The 23,069-nt window shown below is 41.3% G+C and overlaps 1 protein-coding gene across 2 annotated transcripts in view; it reads right to left on the bottom strand.

Moving 5' to 3' along the window:
• The window catches only part of LOC116940239 (palladin-like), a 138,747-nt gene that overhangs the window by 55,060 nt on the left and 60,618 nt on the right, over positions 1–23,069 (bottom strand). For both annotated transcript variants that reach the window (XM_032949734.2, XM_032949735.2), the window contains exons 8-10: positions 15,958–15,981; positions 15,123–15,239; positions 13,410–13,986 (exon numbers count right to left, since the gene is read on the bottom strand). In XM_032949734.2, coding sequence (XP_032805625.2) covers positions 13,410–13,986; positions 15,123–15,239; positions 15,958–15,981 — 718 coding nt within the window. The remainder of the gene's footprint in view (positions 1–13,409; positions 13,987–15,122; positions 15,240–15,957; positions 15,982–23,069) is intronic.

Genomic DNA, 23,069 nt, shown 5'->3' with positions numbered 1-23,069 from the left:
GGTCAATGGTAGACCATTTGTTTTCTGGATTCAGCTTGATCAGCTTGAGCATGTGGTTGCTTGACTTTCAATGAGTTCATAATTGAGTTCCCTATGCTATTCATGAACATTTTATCTGTATATATATATGTGATGGTGTGCTCATGAGTCTATAATGTTTAAAAGCAGTTTGTTCACCATTTATCAACAGAGGAGTGTTTGGGACATCATTCTACGAGTGAGCCGTTTCATTTTTTGTGCAAATCTTTAGTAAACATATATCCGGTAATTTTAGTTCAATGGCTGGTGCCGCTTCTTGGACGATATCCACAGGTATCCCCTGTGGTCAGGGAAATTTCCCCTTCTCCCGACTGTCAAGAACAGTTGTAATTTTATCAAGTGCCATATCTGGAACGTCCTTCTCAGAAAAATATACAATCCGTTGTTTTTCTCCTGGGGGAATTCGATATATTTTTTTACCGCACTCGATGTATAATTAGTTCATCAGAGGCTTTACAGTGTCATCTTGCCTCCAAGATCTACCATTTGTAATTTACCAATTATCAACATTCACGTTTGTTGCTTTCAAGCTAACTTTGTTTATCCCATCTTCAATCACTTTCTGCCTAATAGTTTTAGATAGTTTTGCACATTCTAGCTTTTGTTTGCCACTTTTAAAACAAATTTCATCATGTTTCTCTGGTATCAGATAGCTCTTTCTCTGTTTTTTTTTTAAGTTTTACCCTGCCTTTGATGTTTGCTTTCATACCATTAGGAAGGACTGCCTCTATTTCTGACGCAGTATATACGGTTTATTTACATGCATCTGTGACAGTATTTTTGATACTGTTTTTTATTTGTTTTCAATAAATATGCAATGTGTATCCTGTTTACAACAAGTTCTGGCATGTTCCATGAAAATAATGTGTATTTTTCCTCTTGTCAAGTTTGCACATTCCCTCCCTGCAAAACCCTGTGACTTCCACCGCTGCCAAAGGTTTTGGGGCTGCGGTCGTCCTCTTTAACAGAGCTGCTTAGCTAGATGGGGCTTTGCCGGCTGAAATAAAAAAAACGTCTGTCTGTCTATCACCTGCGGTTCCGGAGCCGCATGCGGCGACTCTTTTAGGGACTGCTTCGTGGCCTCATTTATTAAGGACCCACCGTCCCCGTATCCACATGCATTGTGGCTCTTGAAATAATGCGTTTTTTTACCGCATTCGAAAAAGAAAATGGCTCTTCTTGTTATTTTTGGTTGCCGACTCCTGGTCTATCTAATGCACTGTCCATTACAATGATAGTTTTTTTTAAATTATATAAAGCAAAGACATCCTTTTCATAATTGTTTCTCTGGGTATTTCAATCAGTTACTTAGAATCAGACTACATTTTCACAATTCCAGCAATAGGTTTTAAAAGTGGTGATATAAATACTGTAACCATCCACAACATACTGTAATGAGACAAAGGGAAACACTGTTGGTATAATTCTCAATACTTACCCATATACGTGTAACAGCTTTAACAGTACTTCTTAGTCCCATTTTGTTGTTATTTTTGGAAAATTATCAACATAATGCCCTTTGGCAGGAAGATAATGAATGTCGACTTATCGGTGGAAAAAGATCGGCAAGCGTTGTTAGGAAGTGTGGCCCAATAAGTGCGCTGCCATTATAGGCAAAATCTGTTTGCACTTACCTCCTCCTGTATGCAGTAAAATACGTATGTATGTATGTTGAAGTTGTTTCACACCGTACGTAGCCAAACGAGCTAATCGAAGGTGCGGGGCAAGGACAACAAACTCAACACAAAAAGCAGTTCTAAAGAATCGAATCATCAATCAAGATTTAAAAGTGCATAGCTCCAGTGGCTTACTAATATTGAAAGGAAATATATCCTAAAGTTACTTTTCTCATATACGTAAATCGTAAAAGGCCGAGTAAAAATAACCACCACCATTAGCTCAACTGATAAAACACATCTCCATATAATAATCATAATTGCATTAAAAACCATCGACTATTTTTTTTTGGTATGTGTACACCACAGTTAAAAATGGCCCGGTAAAGTGTGGGTCGTTCTTGTACACTCTTTCAAGACTTGCGACCAGCATGGAAGAGTAGGCCAGAAACACCATCTCGATGAGATCTCTGGAGCTCCCTCGAGTGGCGGCATATCCACCAGCAGTGGCGTGAGCAAGCAGTTGTGGGACTGCGCCTTTACCTCCTTAAACCACTGTTGTCTCCTGCTCTGAGGTTGATATAGCGAATGCACGGGCCTGCATAGAACCAGGGGGTAGACACTGTTTTCATAAAATATGGACACACTCATTGCGAAGACCACTGCAACACGAGGCAGTATTTGTTTTCCTGCCAATGAGATGCGGGTCCACTCCTTTAGGGCTGCTATGGAGACAGCCTCGGTTGTCTTCTGCTTGCCATTAACTGGAGCAATGCACCCACCCCCCCTCCTCCCTTAAACCTTAGGGCATGAACCCTGCTTCCTCTCACTTAATAACCTCAATTAGCTCACCATGTTTTATTGTTTTCCATCCAATTTCTTTAAGAGTTGCATATAAACAAAGTTTTTTACAAGATGCATAAGCTCTTTACCCAATAACCAGCATTGTTATTTGTACATAGTGCACCGATTGGAAGAAAAAGTTGGTAAGCAACTGTAAAGTATAATCAGAGAACACACATCTTCATTGATATTTGTAATTACAACTACAAACACTGGAGGGCTGAGGATGTAATTACATTGAATTAGTATGCACACATGAGGTGGCCGGTGACTTAGAGGCCAGAGCACTGAGCTGGCACCGCTAAGGTCCAGGGTTCGAATCCAGGCAATTGCCTGCGATTAAAGTGGGTCGAGTGTAGTGAACACGGTTATCAATCACTGCACAACAACAACAACAAAAACTCACCACATTAAAATTTGGTTCTAAACTTTGGATAAATTCCATCTCTGAAAATGTAAAATATCGGTTCGAGTATCATTTGACGAAACTCACAGGATTATAGGCTACAGTTTAGGTAGGGCTGCATGCACATATCACTTTTGGATCCCTCGCACTGGTATTTTCTTTGCACCAAGGAATGCTTTTAAATAACGGGTGCCTTTTTGGGAAGCATAATTTACCGTCCAAAAGAATGTCAGAGATTTTAAAGGGTACGCTTAATTGCCCACTGCAGCTAGCACTTTGTGCTACTTCACTGAGAAGTGACCTCATATTTCACGTGTTCTGCCTTTTCCAAAGTAGGTGTTAATTATATACACACACACACCTTGACAATGATGTTCGTCATCAGCCATAGTTCTTCACTACAAGAATGAGTTGTCGTGCACCCCCTAACCCATTCGTCGCCCCCCCTTGTGAAGTACCCAGCCAAAGCCTTAATCGTCTCAACCTTCGTAGTAAAACGTAAAACAAAGCTGATTCTGCATTCATTATGAATAGAGTGGGGTGATCTACTTGGTAGAGTAATTCGGCAACTAAAGCCACAATTTATGACGCACGGTGTGGCGGCACTTTAAAAAAAGGGCAACAGTTTTAAGTACGAAATTACTAATCGGCATAAACCTTTGTTACATTTCTTATCAAATACCCTGAAGGGGGAGAAAGTGCCCGTTCTGGAAAGCCCGTTGGCATCGCTTATTCCGATAAAAGCGCCGTGCTTTGTGGAGCAGCGCAAGTTGAGTAAATGGCATTTCGCCCCTGCGTTCAGTGTTGTTTTTGTGAGCAGGTTTGATTCATGTTTCATTCACAGCGTTAAATGCCAAGAAGGGGGTCGGGGGGGGGGGCTGTGATCGTTACTCCGAATTCACAACGCCCCCCCCCCCAACTCGACCCCCATCCTCCTCAGGGCCCTTGCTTCTTCTCTCGATCTACGAAAGACCACTTTACCCACTCTGACAGCGGTCGCGAAAACAATAAAAACCAACGACGAATGCCTTAAATTGCTTTGCGTTGACGTCACAAAAAAAAATTACCCACATTCACTGAAAATGCATGGTCACGTTGAGACCTATCATTTAAAACAAACGCCCCATCACCGGGCGTTGGAAATGATGGGTGTACGCAGCCCTGCTTTATGGCGTTTGCAGGTTGCGGTTAGTTTCCATAGGAGCCGTGAGGCAAAGCCTACAAGATTCAGCCGTGTTTGTGAAACGCTATTATCCTTGGTTTGGGGCAAGGCGTTAAGTGAGTAAATGCGTTGCTGTCACAGTGTGATGAGCTGGGCCAAATGTTTGCAATGTCTGTTGAAATGTGTTAAATCTTCCAAAAGTCACGCTATTAAATGCACCATCCCAGGATGATATCCAAATGAAATGTGAGGCCAATCTTATCGGTAGGAGAAGCAATGTGCAGTTATTACTATGCAAATGAGCTGTAAAGCAAAATAGGTTAATAGAAAATACAAATGACAATATTGCAAAGCATCCTTCACTAAGCGATACACTGTCGACATAAATTGCTTGGGGGTGGTGATTTGTATTGCCAATTAAATGGTACATCGTATGTATTGAAAAAGTACATTCCACAGCACCTCGTTAAATTTACAGAGTATTTTCAGGAGGCGATTTGCTATTCGTGTGTAAACCGCGCATCTGGCAGTTACATTATTGTGTTATTTCACACTTATTTGTGCAAAACAGTTTGCGGTACAGCAGGCGTTTGTAGAATGGACGGATTATCTGAACCGGTCCTGGGCCCTCCCCTAGGTAGACTCGGCCTCAAATAAGTAGCTAGTGTAGTGTGTAAACATCGCCACTGGGGAGACAAAAACGGTCGAGGTTGGTGCTGCCCATCCCCTTGTGTGCCGTGCCGGCCTTCATAGGTGCTCGCTAACAGCACTTGCCCCAACAGCCTGTTAAGGCTATACGGGGGATCTTTGCCTTTGTTTAGAGTTTTGATAATATGGCGTGCCTGACGTCATTTTCTGATTGTATAGTAATTATTGTTCTTACAGTTGGTTAGGAGCAACTGCTTAAAGAGGTGACATCCCTCGAACTGTACCGAGAGCCTTGCAGACATCATCCATCTTACAGCAGCCGTAGTGTGTTCCAGAACACACGCAAAACACCACAACCCATCGCTCATTTAGGAGGGGCAGTACAAAAGTTCTTGTGTGCAAATGCAAGCTCCCCTTTTTAATTTAATACAGACCTTATGCGCCAAGACTAAATTCTACACGATGAAACAAACCATTCATGAAACTATAGGATTTTTACAGCCATTATTCCTCAACGTATTTTGTTTTGTCACGATCCACTACTTTGTATTCCCAGAACATGAGCAAAGCTTTAAACTTGACCGATGGACTATGCTTTTCATATTCAGCAAAAAACCCCAATCCAAAACATATATACAGAACGTATGAAAACAGCCGCTGTGAAAACCAGATTAATCATTTGCAATACCTGCAAGCCACAGGCAGGGTTCACAGTTGCAAAGAAAATAAGCCGATCATACATTTTAAAAACAATAGCATGAACTCTCCATATACAGTACCTTCACTGGCTGTACCTGGCAAGCAACCAGATCCCACTGAGGATCATAAAAAGCAATACAGTTTTGGATTCGACAAAATCAGACTTGTATGACGGATTGCAGTAGAAATCCCAGAGAAAAATCTATGATCCAATAAACTGTGAATCTCTGTCATTTGCAGATCTTTGGTCATTTTGCGACGGTTCCCATAATCACATCGGCAACGTCACATTGGTTGTGAAGAAAACCAAGGGGGGCTTGGGGCAGGACACTTTAAGGTTTGATGACTGGTGGCCGAGACGAACGATGAAGTGGCAGCCAAAAGTGGGAGCATCCCCCAAAGAGGACGCACAGAAAAGGGAATTGAGTGATAAGATTTCACCTGTGCAGGAGCCACGTGGATTGTTGTGTCTCATGAGTGACCGTGGGGGATAGTGACGGCTTTTTTTTTTAGGCCTGCATCAAGCAGTGAATTGATCAACGTGGATGACAGTAATATTTAGCATTAATCAAGTTGAAAAAGATGGATGATATTTGGCACTTCCTTTTATCGCGGTTGGCGACGTAGTTCAACAAACACGCATACATACAAGTTGGCTTTGCAATATATGCAACAAACTTTGGAAATATATTGTATCCACATTTTCTAAGTTATTGCCAATTGACTAAGAAAAAAACGTTGATTGTTAATTCTTTGAAGTTTGAGTTTATTTAAAATAACAGTTACTCTCAACAGTAGTTCCAATAAATGTGTCACCAAACATGTTTCTCGATTGTTAATCTTACAACCGTTAGTACCTTTCATTTTGATGAAAGGAAGCTGCTAACGAAGTTAATGCACTTTCCATGAGCTCTAAATCTAACATATTTAAGCAATTTTCTTTCAGCAATGTAAACAGTTTTCTCGTACAAGTAGCTTTAAATTTTAACATTTGTTTATTTATGCATTCTAGTGCCTTTTGGAACATTATCCTTATATATAATATCTCCTTTAAAATATTGTTAATAATGGGTATTTAAAATGTTTGTTGCATACATGAAACATCTACGGAAATGGCACAGGCACTTATTTAATTTAACTCGTACGATGATTAAAACACTAGTTTTGCACACCAATTACATATTCGGGTGTATAAGATTTAATCTAAGCTGTGTGCGAATTTAGTGAACTTCTGATCAGGTCATTGTGGCATGAACGTATGAAGGTAGTGTCACCTCGATCCATGAAATTGACCTTCACAAGCACAGTCTCTTGACATTATGTAAACAGTGCATTAAAACAATGTAATGTTAAGGTATAACTGTAATGTTGCATGAAAGCCAGATAGTAGGAGTAATTCTATAGTGTACTATATTAGACTGCAATGCATTAAATCAAGATCGCAATGCATTGTTTGATGATGGAGACAAGTAAGACACAAGTAGCATGCTTTTAGATAAAGCACAGCTCCTATAAATATTAAGCAAGATCATTTAGCATAATCTAATTGAACTTAGTACGGCTCATAGTGCAGTGCACTAATCACTGTGTCACCCCTCCACCCAGTGGCACTGCATTGAATATGTAGTAATACAATCCATGCACACAAGAAGACGACAACTAAGAACTGCCATTTATTTTCCAACTGGCCACCCCATAACTATAACACTTGGCAAGCCAGCCCAGGTGGTCTTCCATCACAGTACAGTACTAAAGAGGAGAAAGCCTGCGTAGCTGCTGAGATCTGATGATAACAGGCACATTTAGAGTGGTTTGATCAAAGCTACATGGTTGATCATATTGATGAGGAGGGGGGGGGGGTATCTTAAAACATACCTATGAGTTCAGTCACTTAGCTTAATCGATTTTAAAACTTTACATTTTCTTTGGGTACCGTGTCAAACAATCATTAATTATATTAGTCAAACATTCCAATGCAGTACCCTCCTGATAAAGAGTCGTGAGACTCAATAGGGCTTTCCTGAGGAAATTAAATTGGCATAAATGTTTGGATATTGTTGTGGGCATGACATTCATATTTATCTGCAAGGGCATATGTCATAGGATACAGAAACATGATAAAAAAATATATTTTAGTATTATGTACACTGCTTATGAAGCAGCAAATAAATAAAAAATGTATAATAGATCACAAACTGTGCAGATATAGGATTTTAGAATATGCATAGATTCGTAATAATCTGACCTAATCATGAAAAGTACAATCGTTATTGTCTCACAATGATTAAAAAACCAGCATGAACCCACAAGCAATTGAAATCACAGACTTATTTTTAGATATAAAGATACAATATATATGTAAATTCTGGTTTTGTGTGCCAATTATGACATTCTAAGTTAGTTTTATTCGACTACAATTCGTAAGAATTGTAATAAGATATTTAAACTACAAGGATTATTATTTTAAATTGGAAAATGGAGGAACTAAATATTACACAAAAATGACATTTACACATGCTTTGCCACAATATTTATGTCATTATCAAAGCTGGCTTTTGACATTTAACTCCATCACAAGCACAATTGTTTCTACTTTGCAATTGGCAATCCACTTATAAATCCATTTAACAAAAACTATTTTTCAAGTGAGTAAACAAAGTGCCACTGCGTAAGAAAAACAAAGTGTTTGTGTATTTACGCAAGGGAAATTGTGCATTTGCCATTGGTGCATTCTTACAAGAAAAGTTTTTGTGGAACTTAATATAGACGTGTGTATAGGTGTGGTGTAATAAAATATAATTTGAGTAAAACATAATATGGAGGTATAATTAACTTCATAATAATATAAAGTTTTAATTCAAAACACATTTTGTTCTGGAAATGCTAGCAAGTTGTATGTTGCTCTGAGGCCACAGAAAAGTGTACGCGCCACATTCATTTCACCAGAAGCAGGGGCCCTGTCCAAAGAAAACATCACGGCAACTAAAAATATCACAAACGCAGCCCACACTTTGCTGCAATAATTTAAACCAGATGCTTTTTTGAAGATAGAAAAAACATCTTAAATTACATGGATTTTGTCGCATGAAGTTTCCACATATATTTTAACAGTGTTTTTATATATGGCCAGAAACATGTTTAAATATGTAGCCATTAAGTTGGTTTACAGTGTCTCATCCAAAGTTTCCCAAGAAGAGATTTATATTATTTGATATACTGCGTCTATATATATTAGAAAAAAAACACTTCTGCTCAGAGTCTTACCACTGCTTTTTCCCCAGTATATAACTGCAAGTTAATTAACTGCAACTTCCAAATGTTAAAATGTTTCAATCAGGCTCAGTTTAATGCACTCATATCAATTCAAATGCAATGTTATTTTAACACAATTATTGCAGCATTCAATCCCAGGCAAATGTCTCGTTCATATATTTCTGTTTAAAAAAAAAACTGCAAAGTTGAACAAAAGTTTCATTAAATAGTGCAGCTCATGATTCAACATATGTTTCGACTCCCCACAAACCTTGACTCCCTGAGTTCAATACCAAATAATGGTCCTGTGTAATCAATTATGGGATGTGCATCTGCTTTGTACTGCAATTATCTCATCATTTGAAGTATTGCCTTGTCGCTTAGCGTTCAACACAACTGCTTTGAAAAAAATATTTACACATTTGTTTGAATACAAAAAGTTCAAATATTAAGCAATTTGTTTAGAGTGATTTAAAGTATCTGAAATATGTAAGTGAATATATATTTGTGAATATGTAACATTATTGGAGTCAGTCTCGTTACTAATAATAACACTTCTTGACTTAAAGCTTTCGTGACTGCAGGAATTCATATTCTTTGGGTCTTTTGGTAAAGTCACGTTGATAGGTTCAAAGAAAATAACAAAAAGACGGCCGCTTATGCTGCAATCGAAACGTCGTAGTTTTTGTTATTTTCTTTTAACCTATCTACGTGACTTTACCGAAAGACCCGAAGAATATGAATACCAATTCTGCAGAAACAATTCACTGATGTTAGCCGTGCTCCCAAGTCGAACATATGTCACCGGGTTCGTAGCAGAGTGCGCTAACCACTACACCACCGCTCAACCAAAAAAAACCACACACACACACCAAAATGTATCCCGTGTAGACACAGCACAAGACTCCATGGCAGAGCAGTTAAAATCCTACATTCCGACATTTCTACATGCCTCTGAACCAAACAGCCCTTTGCCATCTCTCGACAAGCCTCCTGTGTGCCATGCACAACACAAGTCTGAGAACCAGCACTGCCCAATATGGTTGCACTGCATTAACGGAACACAAATAAACACGTCGAGTTGCCATGAGACCTAGATGGGTCCTATCCACGCATTCAATGATCCGTGGCGGAGGTGCGGCTTTGCGTCACATCCAGAGCGTCAGCTCGAGGGCAATACCCCATCAGAGCAGAATGCAGGCATCTCAACAACGCTGACATTCCCAAGGACACAACCCCAAACATGGCTCTGTGCTAATGTAAGCCAAAATAGGGTGCACTACTGACGCAGAAGACTTGGATGGCCACGCGGAGCGTGATCCTGCAGCAATGTTCGAGCGCCAGCGCAAATCAACATCGGTTGGAAATCTAGACCTTCACATTAGCTAAAATTGCTTTCCATGTGAAACTAATTTCATGGTCCCAGCTTGGTAGTCATTTGATGCACAAACATATTTCAATTGGTTCCCATTTAATTCAGTTGATGTCTGTTCTGAACGCTCTATATTTCATTAGCTGTAAACGCTGTGATGCTCTCACTCACACTACTGGAGGAGCACCATCTTGTGATTGAGCCAAGACAGTGTCCTTTAAGAGATAACGCAGTCCTGTGTTATTGCAATAACTCTTTTAGAATTGCTATAATTATGGTGTCCAGATTACAACTTACTTTCCAATCAACCCCTACATTATTACATTCCAGAGTCTTGTTTTGCAGCATTTCCAAAGTAGTTTCCAACGTATCTGCTTGCACAAGTAAACCATTAACTGAAATATTTGGTGATTTTAAAATAAAAATCTCCAATGAAGGTCATGTTTGCTCACATTATTCGGAATTATAATGCTCAGTGTCAATGCTTTGTTAAATTGTCAATGCTATGTTAAATGGTACCTTGTAAATAGCACGGCATGCTGTAGTTTGCGCTGGCCATTCATTATCCACTGCATGCACCACTGTGTCAGTGTGACCTGTGATCACAGTTGGCCCTGATGTTGAACGTGCCACGTAACAAAGCTAGGAGACTGTGCAGGCGGTGCCTATGTCTCGCAATCAGGGATTTGTATACATTTAGAAAGACCGTATATACTTGCCCAAGCCTCTCTGGTGCCGTGAGTCCTGTGAAAATGTTTTAACAAGGCAAGATTTCTTAATCTTATACATGTGTGCGAGTCTTGTACGCTGTGCATATATCTGGTAGAGTATGTCGCGTTCTCTTCCAACACGTCTGGTCAGTGTAGAAGAGTAGACCAAACACCCTCCAGAGATTACTTTACTGGAGTCTCTTCTGGCAGCAGTGATACAAGCAAGCAATTGCAGGGCTGCACCGTTACCTTTTGCACTATACACAGACAGTATCTCATTGCCATTGATGTAATTGCACGTATTAACTGGGTTAGGTAAATTATACAAAAAAATATCACGATCTTTTAGAGACAGGATATAACTATGAGACATTCAGAATGCAATTCACATATCTTTAGTTGAATGTTTAATCAGAAAAAAACAAGAAAATGTATTCATAATGAAGGTTTTTGGGTTAAATCGCGTTATTTATAAATTTGTTGTAACCCTTCACCACCCAACACGGCCAAACAGTAAAAAAATGTGTCACGTTTACAAAAGACAAATAGTTCACTACTTTAGCCCACCGGTGTTTTTACAAAAACATTTTTTTTCACTCTTCAACACACCGGTGGGCTAAAGTAGTGAACTATTTGTCTTTTGTAAACGTGGCACATTTTTTACTGTTTGGCCGTGTCGGGTGGTGGAGAGTTACGACACATTTATAAATAACGCGATCTAACCCAAAAACCTTTATGAATAATATTGGTCGCGAAAGCCTACGTGTTAAGAAAATCTATATATAGACTTTATATTGGTTTATATCTGGTTTGTGTTTGCCAGTGAACTTACACTACCTGATTTTGTTTTTACTTGCAGACATCGTGAGGCAAGTGATACTACCAGGTCACGTTATCTCCTCCTCATTTGATCTTTTACACAATTTATATGAAAGTGCATTTGAATCGATATAAATATATATAAAATACAACAAATAAAGTGTTAATTTGTCAGATACCAGTTAGATTTTTGTTGTTGTCGTTTAAGCCTCACCAAAAGAGTCGCAATGACAGTGGGCAATGTGGATAAAGCATTCCGTCTGCCATGGCTCATCATTTGAGACCCATACTTTGTTTCCATAACTATTGTAAAGCACACTCAGGCCATGTTGCCCATACCTAGATTGGGGTCCAGCACGGCTCTTTTTCTTTCCCCAATGCTTCATGAGTTTTGCAGTTCCACGAACTCAGACCCTACCACTCTGATCCCCTGATTTTACACAGTCGGTAAAAAATAAACAAAAGAAAAATACATCCGAACTTGATTAGGCGCTTTCGTGACGGTAAAGTCACGTAGAAATAATAATGGTTGTGTGCCTGGGGACCTCTAAGTGTGCGCTGCTGCGCCCGATCTCTGGGTGTGCCTGACAACTGTGTGCCTGACAACTTATATCATGCAAATTTGTGTCCCATTGTCTATGAGCCTCAGCCCTCCTACATCGCTGGCCTTCTTAAAGCCTCGGGACAGATTTACTTTACCCCTTAACTGTGCGCGTGTCTCCCCCCCCAAAGGTCTCTCTATGGTAAGTATTCTATCACTATCTTAAATTTCACACTTAACTTACAATTTAACAATCTTTGAAACAGCGTATTCAACCAAACCATGCGTTAATTGTGTTTTAACCGACCGTTTGTGTTGCTTTATATAGTTTCCAAATTTTGCTAAACCCTGTTTGATTTAGTGTGATGTTCCGTCTCTCTGTATCCCCTGGTATATCTGTGTTAATTACCCCTACTTAAGGTATGTATATATCTGCGGTTATGTGTTTCCTCTACCTGATGATGATTGCTTGTGTTGCGATCGAAACGTCGTATGCTATTATATAATTGTATTTTTTATTATTTCTACGTGACTTTACCGAAAAAAACAAAGAGAAAAATACATCCCTGAAGTTTGTCTACACAAGAGACCACGCAACAAGTCTTCTACGTTGACCCCGTCATGTCACAGCCTTGCCCCAGGGAGACTCAGGCTTGCAATATACTTCTAAAAATTGAGCAAGTGGGCGCAAGCAAACTGAGTCAGGTCAGTCCAGTAAGGCTGCCAAGAGAATCAGGGCTGTGCCCACGTACCCGGTTTGTGAATCTCGCTGGCTTCCTTCCCAGTAGTTGTGAGAACATGGCATCACTGCAGGGCCTGTGAGTTTAATTAAGTGCACGTGTGGATACTGGATGAGATCCTGCCTTCAGCAGACACATCCAAAGTGAATTGATGTAGCAAGGAGTGCCATAGAAGGAACTTGTGGGGAAATTAAATCAGTATTGTGACCAAAACAATACACGATGCTCATTTACAAATGTAATTATTGTCAGTGTACATGCTAACAGTTTTTTTTAAGTAATAAACACGCGTATTCACGACGATATACAGTGCAGATGAGGCAAGTATCGATGCACTGATTACAAATTCTAATTGATTTTACACTCATGATTCGTTCATCGAATTCTGTATGTATGTATGTGTACCTTCACGACGCCAACTTATATTGCACCGCAGTGGACACGTCTTTTTTCAATGGCTACTGAAGGTGTATTATCGTCCATCAGTAAAGAAAACACAAAAGCACTAACGCACGCAGACTTGCTTGTACAGACGAGAGAAGGGAGGTGGCTGCGTACTCACAGTTTGGGTTTGGCAGGCAACGGCGGTGGCTCCTTGACAGGCGAGGGCAGCCCTTGGCCGGGCCTCGGTAGCTCCCCACCAAAGCCCTCCGGCGGGGCCTCACCGGGCAGTCTGAAGTGCACCCGCAAACCCGCCTTGGCGTTCGTCTTGCCCTCCGGACCAACTGCATCTCCCGCTGTTGCTGCCGCCGCCGCCGCCACCGCCGCCACCGCCGGCATCGGCACTGACGTCGTCATTGACGGCGGCGGCGCGGCGACATCATCGATGCTCCTCCTCAGCTCGGCAAGAGCGGCCTCGGCAGAAGAGTTGAAGGAAGAGGTGGCGGCTGCGGCTCGGACAGATTTTTTCCCCGGAACGATGAAATCGGGCATTCTGCCATTGGCGAAGAGGTTTTCGGTAGCAGCGGGCAGCTGAACAGTGCTGTCCGGTTTATCTGCTGAGATGTCAGATATGAAGGAATCCAAGATGGGAGGGGGAAGCGTGTCCATGTACATGGACTCTGACGTGGACAGGTGTGTGGATTCAACAACCAGACTTGGCCCACACGTGTTGCTACTCATGTATCCGTCCGTTGCACCTGCAGTGTGGGGGACACGCCACATCGTTTCATAGGAATACATCACGCAGCAATGTTTGACACCAATGAAGCAAGCTTGAGGTTGAAAATACAATTCAATTACTAAAATACTACCTAAAACTGAAAAAAACTCCTAAAAACATTAATCTAGCACGTTTTTATCTTTTGTTTAACCGTCTGAAAAATTGTAAACTTGAATACATGGGGTGGATGTTTGAATTGGCCATGCTACAGTATTTCTGCCATGATCTCATTGAACAATGTGTAAAAAACTGGTCCGCTGACATAGAAATGTGAAATTTCCACCATTGACTCACACTGAAAATGTTGATATCGATCCCTAGAGGAGCTGACATTCCCTGACTTTTCAGTCAGAAGGAAAACCTAAGACCGGGATGGTGACATTGCTAGGCGGTAGGACGTTTGCCCCTTGTTGCAGAAATTTGCGGTTTGCTCCAAGTGGCCGCACTGGTTAATACTGCGGCTGTTACAACCCAAAATACACAACCGCATGCTTCTCAGTGGATGTTAAAGATCCCATGACACTATTCACAAGAGAGTAGACCATGCATGCTAGAATTGCGGTAAAAATACCCCACATTTGAAAACTACTCGCAAATAACTCAATTGTTTGGGATTACCGCTCATAGCACTCCTCCTGTGAAACTACGGCAGACTATGTCCGTGAAACGTAGCTCTTTTGTGATAGCCTTGTGCCGTCTTTCCTGCAAATGACACTGCAAAATTATGAACTTTGCGAGCCTCTTATCAACAACAAAACTGGACGAGAACACCACAGAGAAACACAAAAAAAAACCAGTATCCAAGGCACGAGGTAACACACAACTTGAGATAAGGCGGGGGCAACGGTGAACACTTTTAACCGTCCTACATTACAGAGATCTTCGGGAGTTCAAGGATAAGGCCCACCACCACCACCACCTTCTCAACGATAACTCGGAATGGGCAATAAATGCTAGCTTATCAGCGGTGCCCACATCCAGAAGAGAGAAAAAAAAGAAATAGAAGTCCACGGAATGAGCGTACGTGCTGTGTCCAAAGCACAAACCCAGGAGGATCTATGTACTCACGCAGTGACGTGGTGATGAGGGGTGGGGGGTGGGGGGGGGTCTCACCGTGGACAATGAGCTGGGCGCTGCAGGACACCGTGCCCAGTTTGCTGCTTGCCGTGCACCTGAACGTCCCGGAGTCCTCAGGGAAAGCCTCGGATATGATGAGGGTGCAGATCTCCTCTGGTCAAAGCACGAATGGTGAATATTTTACGGAGCAGGACCACTTCAACAGTTACCGTCACAGTACTGTATGTTGTTCACGATCATTGGGAGAAATTAAAAAAAAGTCACGTGAAAGACAGCTCTTTTGAGATCCTGAATAAATCAAATGTCGTATGTTTATTTGTTTATAAATGCACGTTTTTATCATTGTCAGTGGTATATTTTTTTAACAATCATTCCACAAAACGGCAATGCCACTATTACTGTCACACTCATGTACCATATATGTATAAACTATGTTACACTATACAAAACTGTAAGAGTAAAGATGAAGCCTGCATTTGATAAAATTGAGGATAACATTGTTTATTTTTCGTTACAAGTTCTATAAACTGTTTTCGTGTAAAATAAATGACAATTGACGTAGTCATCTATAAAATAAATTCCTCTATTCCAGAGATTAAAGATAAAAGAGCGGGGCATGCAGCGTGCATCTTCCATATTGTATTCTCTACCATCCGTATCAATTTTGTGGCGACACCACATGAATAATGCGTGATGGACAACGTGTGCCTCGAAAAGATGTCTGATATAGACCAAGTGCATTGCGGCTGTGCTATGGTCACACCTACATACATTGCTGAAAATAGGAAAGCAAAGTGCTGTAAATATATCTGTTTAGATCCTAGATAGTGATTCTAAATAAAAAAATGCAGCCAAAGCATTACGTACTTACCAGGTTCAGCTACAGAACGAGGCTCTTACAAAGAGAAGCAGCCAAGCATGGGAAAGGAAAGACCAACAAAGGAAAAGAGGGAGGGGAAACATCGTGTTAAACTTATTTTCTTTTGCAAAAGCAAAGCATTAGTCATTGTGTACTACTGTACTTACATCACTACATTATCCACATTAACACAGGGCACAACCACATGCAGAGGTTAAACTGTAGACGGGGAAATTGTTGTTAAGACCCTTGGCCTTTTGCAATGGCCCAGTTTCATGTGTGATGTGCGATTGTCAGCACACGGGGGGACTGAAAGCACGGTGGTTCAAACTGAGCACATCCAAAAGGCACTTTGGACAACTGAACAGCGTTCCTACTACAGTTCACCCCTGGCCACGTGTATAACCTCTGTGTGCTAGACAGTGGTGAAGTGACTGCACATCACTTGTTAGCAAATTACACTTTGCAGCCACTGGAGTATAAAAGATATCACAATGCATATAAACAATATCATCAAATGAGAGGAAACATTTTCATTTAAATCGCACACGAAGTATACAACAATGGCCCTCAACTGCGACATACTGTTGATCCAGCTTTGCATGTTTACCAATAAACAGACTGGTGCGATGTATACCACACGTAATTTGTACACGTATAACAATGAATGCCAATGAGACTGACACATTTTTTTAAAGACAGTCCCTGGTAGGATCACAACGACGATATGATATTTAAGACCCTTTTACCACAAAGTTACATTGAGATATATTATTCATATATGACCCCGGAGGGAATTTTAGAATTTAAAAATGAATACTCGTTTTGCAATTTAATAGTTGTAAATCAGAACGAAGAACATAAGCTGAAAACTATGCAAAGAAGAATGGAGAGATGCATTTTGAGAATGACACTGAGAGATATATAAATATAAACACACAGAACAAAGAGCTAACGCATATTTGATATATTGCATTGACTTGATAAGAGTGGGCTTGGGGAGGACACATTGCCAAGAGGGATAGAATAGCATCCACATAAAGATAGAATAGCATCCACATAAAGATAGAATAGCATCCACATAAAGATAGAATAGCATCCACATAAAGATAGAATAGCATCCACATAAATTAAAACGCTCAGGAGGACGCCCACTGTGGATATTTAGCAATGAAATCAGCTCATTCGCAGGAGCTACATGGATTGTGGCATTGCAGAGCGGTGATGAATTGTGATGACGTGAGGAGGCCTTCATCCAGCAGTGGATAGAACGTGGCAGATGGGTTACAATCAAGTAGACATTCAGATATGAACTTATGACATCAGGTTGCTTAATAGTGTATGGCATGACCATATGTCAGGTGGTGAACTTCGTGATGGGTCAAGGCAGATGCCTCTTGCAATCATTCATAGAAATTACTGACGAAGATGTAACGGCTCTAAGAGGCCACCATAGTCATCAAGGCAAAGGGAAGAAGAGGGCGGAGGAGGGAGAGAGCACAAGGGGATCTCGCAACCACCCTTCCCACACAGTGTGAATGATCGGCCTGCTTCTTCAGTTGTTCATGCAGATCTGGATTTCCTTGCTCCCAGGTCATTGTATATGTTGAACTTCTTTTGCACCGTACGTAGCCAACCGTGCTAATCAGAGGTGCGGGGAAGGACAACAAACTAAAAACAAAGCACCGATCATTAATATGTTTAATATTAGCTTATAACTAGACGAATGCAAAAACTGATGTTCTATTTGTGCCCCAAAAAATACACACGATCCCCATCACCAGGGAACAAAATAGTTTGCTTCCTGTGACGCTATCGCTAAGAGAAAGTGAATGGAGCCTGCTACCAGTTACTCGCAATAGATATGCAGCATGTTACTTTTATATTTTGTTCAACAAAAATACATATTTGACTAACGTATTATTTATAATTATACAGTATTGTGTGACTTGATTTCCTTATTTCATATTTCCTTTTGAAATTAGTTTTTATTCTTGATTTTTACCACTTTTACAAAAAAATACTATTAAACTCCTACATTTGTATCAATAATGTCAATGTTGTGATTATTTCTTCAACTCAATTTCTCTCGCAAGGATACTACAATTATACAATTATAAAATCCATTACAACAAGAATCACAAACACCTTTGAAACGTACTGCTGAACTCTAAACTGTGCCGTAACAGTCGCAGGGATAGCACACACCTGCGTTCTTATCCACAGGGCCACAATAAATCAAAATTTCGACTGCAGAGAAGGCAAAGTGTTTTCACGTTATCTCACAGTGTTCTTATAAGATAGGGCTGTACACCTGCAAGCAATATTTCATCGCAATGCTCCATCACTCCGTTCAAGCCGCTGTCTTGGCGACTGGTGGAATCTCCTGCTGCTTCATGCACATTGTGTCCCGACGTTGGAGCTTAAATGCGAAGGGGGAAAGTTGAAAGCAAATACACAAAGTAAACAAGTTTAATTTAAATATATACGCAGCTCTGAATTAATGCCAAAAAGCACAAACACGTTCATCAACAAGTTATTGTAGTTCTAAGGTTTTAAAATGATTTGTTCTTGTGCACCACTGCCAGCGCAGCATCATCAAATTATTGTAATTACTGCCAGCGATTTGGCTGCTCAGTCAGAGGAGTTGAAGGTACACTGTAGCGTGCGGCAGGGCTGAGCCTGAACCAGCAGTCCCTGTCATGGTCAATGCGATGCACAAACCCCAGCGGAATCTCTTCTCGTGCTTGGGGAAGGCTGCCGGCAGAGTTGCTCGCAGTTAACGATCAAGGATTAATAATATTAACGTGGTTAAGCAAACAGATAGTCCACCGCCGGACTAACTCATTTGAAGGCCAATGCAGGGAAATTATTATCGAGGCTTCACCCCCCCTACCCTTCCTATGCGTACATTGTCGGTAGCCCCCCACCCCCCCCAATACACAAGCGTACGCATTTGGGTTAACTCCCCTCCCCCCTCCATGCGTACGTACTCAATGGATGGCCCATAATCTCACGAAAAAAAATCCACCCAATTTCATGACAACAAATGTGCCCGTTAACATGTTGCATTATCCCATATCAATCTCGACATTCACATTGTGAAAGCACTTAATGTGTCATTAAATACATGAGAGCTATGGGCATAGAAGCAAATGTTATGTTGCGATTCATGTTAGGCTGATTAAATCTCATTAATATTCCTTGGTTTGATCTTTTGACTCAAGAACTTTCCATTGAATTGTAAAAACTGGCAAATTATCTCCTACAGCATACTTATATATACACAAAGCTATAAAAAAAAGTCTTGAGATTTCCTATAGGTCAATTGGCCGTAACGTTGAGATTTTTTTTTATTTTCAGTGACAGTAAAACAACACGATAATATTGTCTCAATGAGCCAGTTATTAAAAGTAATTATACGTCGAGGTGGTTTGGTAGCTCCAGGGTAAGAACAGAGCTTGCACTGCTGAGATCCTGCATTGAAATCTGCGAAACCACCTCTAATTCAACTGGGTTCTCAAGTGTAGTGAATTGATGGTCTCAGCATATGCCGCCGTTCACTGCATAACAAAAACAAAACCACCACTTTAGATTTTTTGTATTTGGTTACATTCGAATAATTAAATAAAGCATTGGTTTCACTGATATGCAATGAACATGTCTTTGCAGCAGGGTCTGTGAGAAAATGTGCTCCCCTTAGTGTGAGGAGCAGATGAGGTGCTGCTCTATGAGGGGGGGGGGGGAGACTTCCAACGGGGCACTTTGTCTCATCACGTGACCATAATAGAACAATTGTAATAATCCCGGGAACCAGACAATGACTTTTAAAGAATGGATGGCCTTCTTGTTTTCCTGAAAAGAAGCAGTTTTATTTGACCTCTCGCTGCGACTACATGCCATAAGCAGGCAATATGGACTTATCGCCGCAGCGGCTTTTGGCTAGCCGTCATACAAAGACGCTCACTGCATTGCGCGCTTTCAGGTGCGCTTCTGCGGCCGTCTGGAACGCTCTTCCTTCCGATATTAGGAAGCCATTGGAGCGATGCACTTTTCAATCTAGATTGAAAACTAATTTCTTTAGAACTGCACTTTGTGTTCAGTTTGTTGTTCTTCCCCGCACCTGCGATTAGCACAGTTGGCTACGTACGGTGCGAAAGAAGTTCAACATACATACTGTACATATTTAAACATTTCCTCTTCAGGCACATTGTTGCTTTTTGGTATCATATTAAACATAACTAAGTGCATTCATTATTCAAATCCATTTTAGCAAATCAATCTAAGCTACCCTAAGTGACAAATATATAAAGTCACAATTATATTTTCAGATAAATTGCCTGGCCTATACTGTGGCGTATTAAATACACATGAAAGCAGGACAATGCGTGACCTTGTAACTAAGTACACATGGACGCAGGACAATGCGTGACCTTTGCAACTAAAATTGCATTGGGGGATGCTAGATGGAGAAAATTCCTAAAATCACGTAAAATTATCTGTGCAGGGCACATTTCAAAAAACATATATAGACGTCCTTTGCTGGTATAGCATAGAATTGATAAAACAGCAATGGCGGATATCTGTATCGCTATGGGGACACGGTAAGAAGGCATGGCCGTTGTGAAGGTGCTACCTTTTCCCTTCTGTAGTCTGGCGCATCTGAGGATCCTTCCCACAAAACCATTTCCCCACCACGGTTGGATAACAAAACCAAAAACCGTGACTGCCCTGCGTGACTAAGCAGCCAGCCGAGCGCTAACGACAGCCACCCTCCCGGCAACCCTCGAGAGGACGCTTGACGTCAATGGCCCTGCCATCCAACATCATCTCCCATGGAGACCAACGTTTCGAGAGAAAATGTGCTCCCGGCAAATGCATGTATCCCCCTCCCGCACGGTCCCCCCTACCCTCGCCAGGGGTCCGTCACGCTCCGGCTTCACGGAACGCTCGGCAGACACTCTGCCTCTCAAGGTGGTCCATCTGTCATCTGAGCGCACTATTCATCAAAATCCCCGTCCCCACGAGAAGGCTGAGTGTTTAGGGCTGATCATTAGTGCTCTCACCACGCTCAGGCTCAACCCAGGAGTGCTTTTGATTTGACCACTCTCTTCCCGTGCAATGTATTAAACAACGAGCAGCATCTCCCCCCCAATTGGTGGTCTGCAAAGTGTGTGAGCGTGTGAGTGCAATATCAGCGCTGCAGTGAAAGGGTAGCTGCGTTATTTTCAAAGCTCTTCACACGGACAATTATGCACATGGGCACTGCAAATGTAAATATACAGTGTCCTAGCTGCACACGCGATGAAATGGTAATGCAAAAAAAGTTTTAAAAAATCATACAGTCCAATTCCTCATTATATTCATTTTCGCAGTGGCTTCATCTTTGCAGCAGCGGCTTTGAGCTTGCCATCGAAAAGAGACGGCCACTGCATCGCGCGTCACGTGCGCTTATGCGGCCGTCTGGAACGCTCTTCCTTACGATATTACGATGCCACTGGAGCTGTACACTCTTAAACCTACATATCAATATCTCATATCTTTAGAACGGCTTTTTGTGTTTAGTTTGTTCTCCTTCCCCCGCATGTCCGATTAGCGTGGTTGGCTACGTACGGTGCGAAAGAAAGTTTAACATACATGTCTGAAACACTGCCAAGGCAATGCATGCGATGTAACAGCCAAATGTGCTAATAATCCTATTTACATGTATTGTGTGTTTACACGTTCTGGATATTTCCAATATACCTCAATTATGGTTGAGACCAACCAGTTTGCCGTCTAGAGATGCAGCTCTATTTCTATGTTATATACAACAAACTCAAAATATATCACATTGTTGGTTTCAGCCCAGACCAGAAGCGGAGAGAACAATCATAAAGCCCAGGTATAAAAGTCACAATAGGTCTAAAGTGAGTAACCTCTACCAAAAATATCAGTGAATAAAGCAGCGATTATAAGCACAAGTTACGTAGAGATTGACCCGGCATGAACTATGCTGGTCTATGCAGTGTAATTGCCCCACGTAATGATAACACATGTGGAGCGGTGGTGCAGTGGTGAGCACACTTCACTATGAACCCCGCATACCTGAGTTCAATTCCCTTCCACGGCCAACATTGCTGGCGCGTGATGTTTGAACAGGTCCTGGGCATCCCACCGCCTTTACCAAACCGCACTAACCAGCGTAGTGAAGTATGGTCAAACAACACCACGTGACCGGCACCCATTATTATTCCTCCTCTGCCGATTGTCTGTGTGTGCATCACAGTGGTGTCTAAAGTAGAAATGGAGGCGCTAGAAATGAACTGCGGAACATTCCAATTGCGTTGGGGTGTTCACGTGAAAAAGGAAATTGAGTTGCCCTTATAGGTCAGCTTTAGAAATGCCCACAAGGGTTGCCGCCTTATGTTGACACAGCTGCATGCTACGCTATTGTTTGACCATTGAATGGGACTCCTCATACAGCGTGCACTATACAGAAAATGCAGAAAGTCATACATGTTTAATGTCGCTGCACATACTGTAGATACAACTGCAGGTGGCTGGTTATTAATGCAGGCAAGCTTCTTGTGTTATCTGTATAAAGTCCGAACGTGTGATGAACTACAAACACCAGCGGTGGGTTGCATTATTAGAAGGGAAAAATAAACACGCAGTAGCGATGGATTGCTGGGCACGAGCATACAGTGAGGAAAAAAAGGTATTTGAGCTCCCTGCTGATTTTGCACGTTTGCCCACTGACAAAGAAATGATCGGTCTATAATTTTAGTGGTAGGTTTATTTGAACAGTGAGAGACAGAATAACAACAAAAAAATCCAGAAAAACGCATGTCAAAAATGTTATACATTTATTTGCATTTTAATGAGGGAAATAAGTATTTGACCCCCTCTCAATCAGAAAGATTTCTGGCTCCCAGGTGTCTTTTATACAGGTAACGAGCTGAGATTAGGAGCACACTCTTAAAGGGAGTGCTCCTAATCTCAGCTTGTTACCTGTATAAAAGACACCTTTCCACAGACACAATCAATCAGATTCCAAACTCTCCACCATGGCCAAGACCAAAGAGCTCTCCAAGGATGTCAGGGACAAGATTGTGGACCTACACAAGGCTGGAATGGGCTAC

Source organism: Petromyzon marinus, chromosome 8 (assembly GCF_048934315.1).
Source record: "Petromyzon marinus isolate PM22_M1 ecotype Great Lakes invasive population chromosome 8, UKy_Petmar_22M1.pri1.0, whole genome shotgun sequence".
Lineage (NCBI taxonomy): Eukaryota > Metazoa > Chordata > Hyperoartia > Petromyzontiformes > Petromyzontidae > Petromyzon > Petromyzon marinus.
This window is presented reverse-complemented; position numbering and strand designations above follow the sequence as displayed.